At 37.2% G+C, this 6987-nt stretch overlaps 1 protein-coding gene across 1 annotated transcript; it reads right to left on the bottom strand.

Moving 5' to 3' along the window:
* Positions 1-4528: 4528 nt before the first annotated feature.
* On the bottom strand, positions 4529-5693 carry LOC106969363 (olfactory receptor 8S1-like). Its single transcript, XM_015065872.3, has one exon. The coding sequence runs from the start codon at positions 5691-5693 to the stop codon at positions 4767-4769; it is 927 nt and encodes a 308-aa protein (XP_014921358.2). The 3' UTR covers positions 4529-4766.
* Between the last annotated feature and the right edge of the window lie 1294 nt (positions 5694-6987).

Genomic DNA, 6987 nt, shown 5'->3' with positions numbered 1-6987 from the left:
GACTTCAGGTGTAGATTCCTTAGTGCCCCTTCCCCATTTAGCCCATCCCCCCTCCCACAACCTCTCCAGTAACCCTCTGTTGTTCTCCATATTTAAGAGTCTCTTATGTTTTGTCTCCTCCCCCCCCCCCCGTGGTTTTATATTATTTCCGCTTCCCTTCCCTTGTGTTCATCTGTTTTGTCTCTTAAAGTCCTCATATGAGTGAAGTCATATGATGCTTGTCTTTCTCTGACTAATTTCACTTAGCATAATACACTCCAGTTCCATCCACATCCTTGTAAATGGCAAGATTTCATTCTTTTTGATTGCCAAGTAATACTCCATTGTATATATATACTACATCTTCTTTATCCATTTGTCCATTGTTGGACATTTGGGATCTTTCCATACTTTGGCTATTGTTTATAAGGCTTCTATAAACATTGGGGTGCATGTGTCCCTTTGAAACAGTATACCTATGTCCCTTGGATAAATACCTAGTAGTGCAATTGCTGGGTCGTAGGGTAGTTCTATTTTTAATTTTTTTGAGGAACCCCCATACTGTTTTCCAGAGTGGCTGCACCAGCTTACATTCCCACCAGCAGTGCAAAAGAGATCCTCTGTCTCCACATCCTCGCCAACATCTGTTGTTGCCTGACCAACACTTGTTATCTCCTCTTCTTCGTGGTAGCCATTCTAGTAGGTGTTAGGTGTTTTGATTTGCATTTACCTAATGATTAGTGATGTTGAGCATCTTTTCATGTACATATTGTCCATTTGTATGTCTTCTTTGGACAAATGTTTATTTAGGTTATCTGACCATTTCAAAATCAGGTTGTTTTGTTTTTCTTTTTGGTTATTGAGTTGTAGGAATTCTTTATACATTTTGGTTATTAGCCTCTTATCCAGTATATGGTTTGCAAAAATGTTCTCTCATTCTGTAGGTTGCCTTTTCACCTCATTGATGGTTTCTTTGCTGGGCAAAGGCTTTTATATTTTAATGTAGTCCTACTTGTTGATTTTTGCACTTTTGGTGTCACATCTAAAAAATCATTGCCCAGATTAATGTCAAGGAGCTTCTTCCTTATGTTTACTTCTAGAAGTTTTACAGTATCAGGTCTTATGTTTAAATCTTTGATCCATTTTGAGTTAATTTTTGTGAGTGGTGTAAGATAGGGGTCCAGTCTTGTTTTTCTGCTTATAGTTATCTGGTTTCCCAGCACCATTTGTTGAAGAGGCTATCTTTTCCCCATTTGGAGTTCTTCGTTCTCTTGTCAAATATCAGTTGACAGTATATGCAGAAGGTTAATTTTGGGCTTTCTATTTTGTTCTATTGGTATACATGTTTATTTTTATGCCAACACCATACTGTTCAATTATTATAACTTTGTAGTAAAGTTGAAACCAGCAAATGTGATGCCTCTGGCTTAGTTACTCTGTTTCAGGATTTTTTGGCTCTTTGGGGTCTTTTGTGGTTCAATACAAATTTTAGGATTCCTTATTCTATTTCTGTGAAAAATGCTTTTATTTAGGTAAATGCCCAACACCAGTGAAATCACTGGATCATATCAGAAAACTATTTTTAATTTTTTGAAGGACCTCCAGACTGTTTTCCATAGTGGCTGCACCACTTTGCATTCCCATTAATTGTGCATGAGGCTTTCTTCTTCTCCACAACCTCGCCAACACTTGTTTCTTGTGCTGAGTTTAGCCATTCTCACAGGTGTGAGGTGACATCTCATTGTGGTTTTGCTTTGCATGTCCCTGATGATGAGTGATGTTGAACATCCTTTCATGTGTCTGTTGGCTATCTGTATGTTTTCTTTGGGAAAATGACTGTTAATGTCTTCTGTCCATTTTTAAAAAAATATTTATTTATTTTTGAGAGAGAAAGAGACAGAGCATGAGCAGGGGAGGGTCAGAGAGAGAGGGAGACACAGAATCCTAGGCAGGCTCCAGGCTTCAAGCTGTCAGCACAGAGCCTGACACAGGGCTTGAACCCACAAACCCCAAGATCATGATCTAGCGGAAGTCAGATGTTTAACCAACTAAGCTACCCAGGCACCCCTTCTGTCCATTTCAATTAGATTCTTATTTTGTGTGTGTGTGGAGTTGTCTAAGTTCTTTATATATTTTGGATATTAACACTTTATTGGATATATACAAATCAGAGTGAAAAGTAGGATATCAATACATATAGTATAGACATGGAAAAGATAATAAAATGAATATTATGAGCCACTTTAATTGTTAACAAATCTGAGAATTTATGTGACTGGGCCAATTTCTCTAAAAACACATTTTTTCCAAGTCTGGCAGAAGAAGCAGAGGTCTGAATCATTTAATAGGTATTAAATAACTTGAATTCATTATTTTAAAAAAGCTCTTAGAAAGAAAACCCCAATCATATTAGTTTAATAGTGAATTCTTATGAATATATGAAGAAGTAACAACCAATATTACACAATTCTTCCACATAATAGAGAGGATGCATCTTAATTCTTTTTATGAGTCTATTAAATCTTGATAATAAAACCGATGTGAAGTTTTACCTTTAATGTTTACTTATTTTTGAGAGAGACAGAGCACAAATGGGAGAGGAGCAAACAGAAAGGGAGACACAGAACCCAAAGCAGGCTCCAGGCTCTGAGCTGCCAACACAGAGCCTGATGTGGGGTTCGAACTCACAAACCATGAGATCACAACCTGAGCTGAAGTCAGACACTTAACCAACTGAGCCACCCAGCTGCCCCGTGAAGTTTTATCTTTAAAAATCAACTAATAGAATTGACCTTTCTAACTAATAAAATTAGAAAATCTAGATGATAGCTCAATAGATACAGGAACACCATTTGATAAAACTTGACATAATTTATGCATAAAACACTTAGCAAACTATGAAAAGGAAAGAAAACTTTCTTAATCTGAAAAAGTTGATCTACAAAAAAAAAACCCTTAAAATTAAGGAATGAATTTAACAAGTTCACCGATACATAAAAATAAATTATATTTTTCCATACCAATAAAATCACACATAGAATAACATTTAAAAATAATACTGCTTAAATAAGTTAAAAAACATTAAATGCCCAATAATACATTTCACAAAAGGTACAAAAAACCTCTATAATAAAAGCTATAATATATTTCTGAGAGAAATTAAAAAGACCTAATTAAATGGAAAGTTATAACTTGGTTAATTGGGTGACTCAATATTGTGAAGATGCCACCCCTTTTCAACTTGATCTATAGATTCAGACACAATCAAAATCCTGGACGTTTTTGCTGTTGATAAGCTGATTCTAAAAATTTGTCTGAAAACACAAAGAACCAAGCACATCCTGAAGAATTGTGTTACAAGGAACCCTTCTACTTCCAAACTTCGAAGCCTGTTATAATGATATAATAGTAAACATAGTTTGTTATTGGTACAAAAGCAGACAAACTAATCATGGAACAAAATGGAAGAAGATTCAGAAACAGACCCACACATATATATGATTTATGATAAAAGCAATATTACAGTGCAGTGGGAACATAAATGGTGATGGGTAAATGCATTTCCATTTGGAAAAGATGAATCTTGACCTTTATCACACATTATGCACAGAAAGCAATTCCAGGTGGATTATAATAAAGCACTAAAGCTTAAAAAAAACCAGAATATTTTTATAAACTAGGAGTAAGGAAAAAAATTTTAACACAGCACAAAAATAGCAAGTATATTATAAAGGAAAAATGATTAATTGGGGTTTATTACAATTAAGAATTTCTCTTCATCAGGACAACATTAAGAGAATGAAAGTCAATCCACAGGGCAGCAGAGGAAAGGGTGCTTAGCTTTATTAGCCATCAGAGAACTGCAAAGTACAGCCTTAAATGGAATCACAACTCACCCACTAGAATTATGAAATGAAAAACATAAAAATACCATGTGTATTTTATGGAGCAACTGGAATTCTCATAAACTACTATGGGAATATGCAATTTTACAACCACGAAGGGAAAGTTCTTGGAAGTATGATGTATACCCTATTATCAAACAAAGCCATCTCTAGGTGTATACTAAAACAAAGCAAAACAAAAGTATCTATGCTCATTAAGGGATGTGTACAAGAATACTGACAGCTACACTAGTCATAACAGCCATAAACCAAAACTACACAAATATCTTTCAACAGTAAAATGGGTGAATAAATTATATGTTCACACAGTGGAAAATAATGCAACACTGAGAATAAACAATGAACAAATACATTATACCTGAAGAGTTAGCTCTCTAAGTGTAATATTGAGTACATTAAATCAGGCACAAAAGAAAAAGAACTAGATGGTATGATTCCACTTCTGTGAAGAGCAAAAGAAGACAAAAGTGATATATGGTATTGTATTACTTGTGAGGGTGGGATCGTGTTGCAAAGGGAGACTTGATTTGGTTGCCAGCTTTTTGGTCATATTCTCTTTGAGAAAATTGATTGTGTTGTATACTTATATTCTGTGTACTTTTTGTATGTATGTCATATTTTGGTAAAAATAGGTCAAAAATGATTCATGTCTATATATTATTGAGACTGCTCAATAATTTGTTCAATTCCGATCTCTATGTATAGAAAAAAATTAGAATAAGATATACTGAGTCTGGGTGTTAAATTATATACTAAGGAATCTGTCAGCATTTAACAAGATAGGCATTCAGCCAATTTTACTTAACATCAATTCAACAGATATCTGCATGCATGCAGTACTAGCCTAACACCTAATCATCTCCATCCAGTTTGCTACCTGTACTATTGCAAAAACTTTCCCAAGGTTCTTCTCAGTGCATTTTTAACCTCCTTGTTTTTCAGGCTGTAGATGAGGGGATTCACTAGGGGAGTGACCACACCATACTGTATGGAGAAGATGAGCTCCAGAGGTGAGCCTGAGGTTGGCATGAGATAACGGAGGAAAGCTGAGCCATAGAAGAAGCTCAATGCAGTGAGGTGAGAGGAGCAGGTGGAGAAGGCCTTGCTTCTGCCTGAGGTGGAGCTAATGCTCAGGATGGTGGAGACAATGCGCACATAGGAGAAGAAAATCAGGAAGAATGTACCACCACCATGCAGGAGTGTAGAACAGACCAGGACAGTGAGGCTGGTAGAGACATCAGAGCAGGACAAAGGGAAGAGGGAGGGCAACTCACAGCTATAGTGATGGATGATTTTCGCTTCACAGAAATCCAAGTTCATTGTCAGGGGGATGTTAATAAGTGCATCTAGAAACCCCAGGCTCCATGAGCCCCATACAAGCTGCATATACAGCTGATTATTCATTACCCGGCCATAGAGGAGTGGGTGACAGATAGCAGCATAACGGTCATAGGCCATTGCTGAGAGTAAGCAGACTTCTGTTCCTCCAATGTCAAACACAAAGAAGACTTGAGCCAGGCAGCCCCCAACTGAGATGGTTTTGCTCTGAGACAGGAGGTTCTCTAGCAGCTTGGGCACTATGGCAGTAGAGAGACAAAAGTCCATGAAAGAGAGGTGGCTTAGGAAGAAGTACATAGGTGTGTGGAGATGGGGATCTTCCCTGATGACCAACAGCATCGATAGATTTCCCATTATAGTAAAGAGGTAAATTCCAAGGAAAAGCACAAAGAGCAGAACCTGGACGTGGGAGTCAACAGACAGGCCAAGGAGGATGAACTCTGTGATGGTGCTGTGGTTCCTCAAAGCCATTTAGAGGGAATATTCCCTAGAAGTAAACATAGGCAAAAACTTAAACCTCTGATGACCACATTCAATTACCAGAGGAGGGGGGTTTGAACCCAACTAACTTATATTTAATATTTGCCCTCATTGAATCTTTGGATCCTCTCTTCCCATACAGATATTCTGCTTCATCTGAATGGGTCAATCTCAGTATGATATTATCCTATAGTTGATATTCTATCTCAGAGATTGCTGAAGAAATTCACAAATTTTTAAAAAAATGTTTATTTATTTTGTGTGTGAGAGAGAGAGGGGGGTGGAAAGGGGCAGAGGGAGGGAGGGAGAGAATCCTACGCAGGCTCAGTGCTCAAACCCACAAACAGTGAGATCATAATCCAAGCCGAGATCAAGAATCAGTTGCTCAACCAACTGAGCTACCCAGGTGCCTCGGAATTCACAAATTTGTCCAGACCAGGACCATGACTAATTTAGTCAATTCTTTTCATTGAAACTTGTTAGCAGTGCCTGTAATTTGTATATTTTAGTGAACTGTCTATAATGGATGTTGCAACACTTGTCATTTCTCTTCTGTCACTGAGTTTCTTACTCCCATTTAAAACCTTGCTAGGTTGCATAATTGCTCAATGACATTATTTTGTCTTTCTTTAGCTTTTTTACAATCACTTTCATCTTTGCAGCAAGACTGAAATGTAATCATGAATGTAATGCATCATGAATCATGAGTGTAATTCATGTAATCATGAATCTTAGTGCATGTGTGCCTGTGTGTGTGTGCATGTGTCTTTCTTTGCCTTTGTATGTTGGAGAACAGAGTAGCATGAAAAAGGCAGAGCTTGCTGGATCCATTTTACAGAAGAGAAAATGGAGTATCAGAGGTTATATTACTTGTCTAAATTGCCAATTTCAACAGTCAGCATTTGGTTGCACAGCATTTGGTTGCGCTCCAAGACAAGAGGTATCTCGTAGATACATCCTACCATGTCTTCCAACCAAAGCTTGGCAGTGAATGTCCTCCATCACCTGGTATCTATGTACCTATAGAATTGTCCATATACTTCCCTCTAGAAAGCCCCAATTCTGAGGGCAAACGAGTGTTGTTTTCCTCCGAGTACTTCATGGACATCCTTTCTTTCTGCCTTTGCTCAAGCATCAGCTCTATCTGGAATGCCCTGTCTTTAGATCCAAATCTTATTTGTTTTTTGACATTTACCTTAATTTCAACTTTTCCCCCCGAGATCTTCATTGATCATTATCTTTCTGAATTCACCATAATATGTAATAATAGGAGAACTACTTATTA

The sequence above is a fragment of the Acinonyx jubatus genome, chromosome B4 (assembly GCF_027475565.1).
Source record: "Acinonyx jubatus isolate Ajub_Pintada_27869175 chromosome B4, VMU_Ajub_asm_v1.0, whole genome shotgun sequence".
NCBI classification, from domain to species: domain Eukaryota; kingdom Metazoa; phylum Chordata; class Mammalia; order Carnivora; family Felidae; genus Acinonyx; species Acinonyx jubatus.
This window is presented reverse-complemented; position numbering and strand designations above follow the sequence as displayed.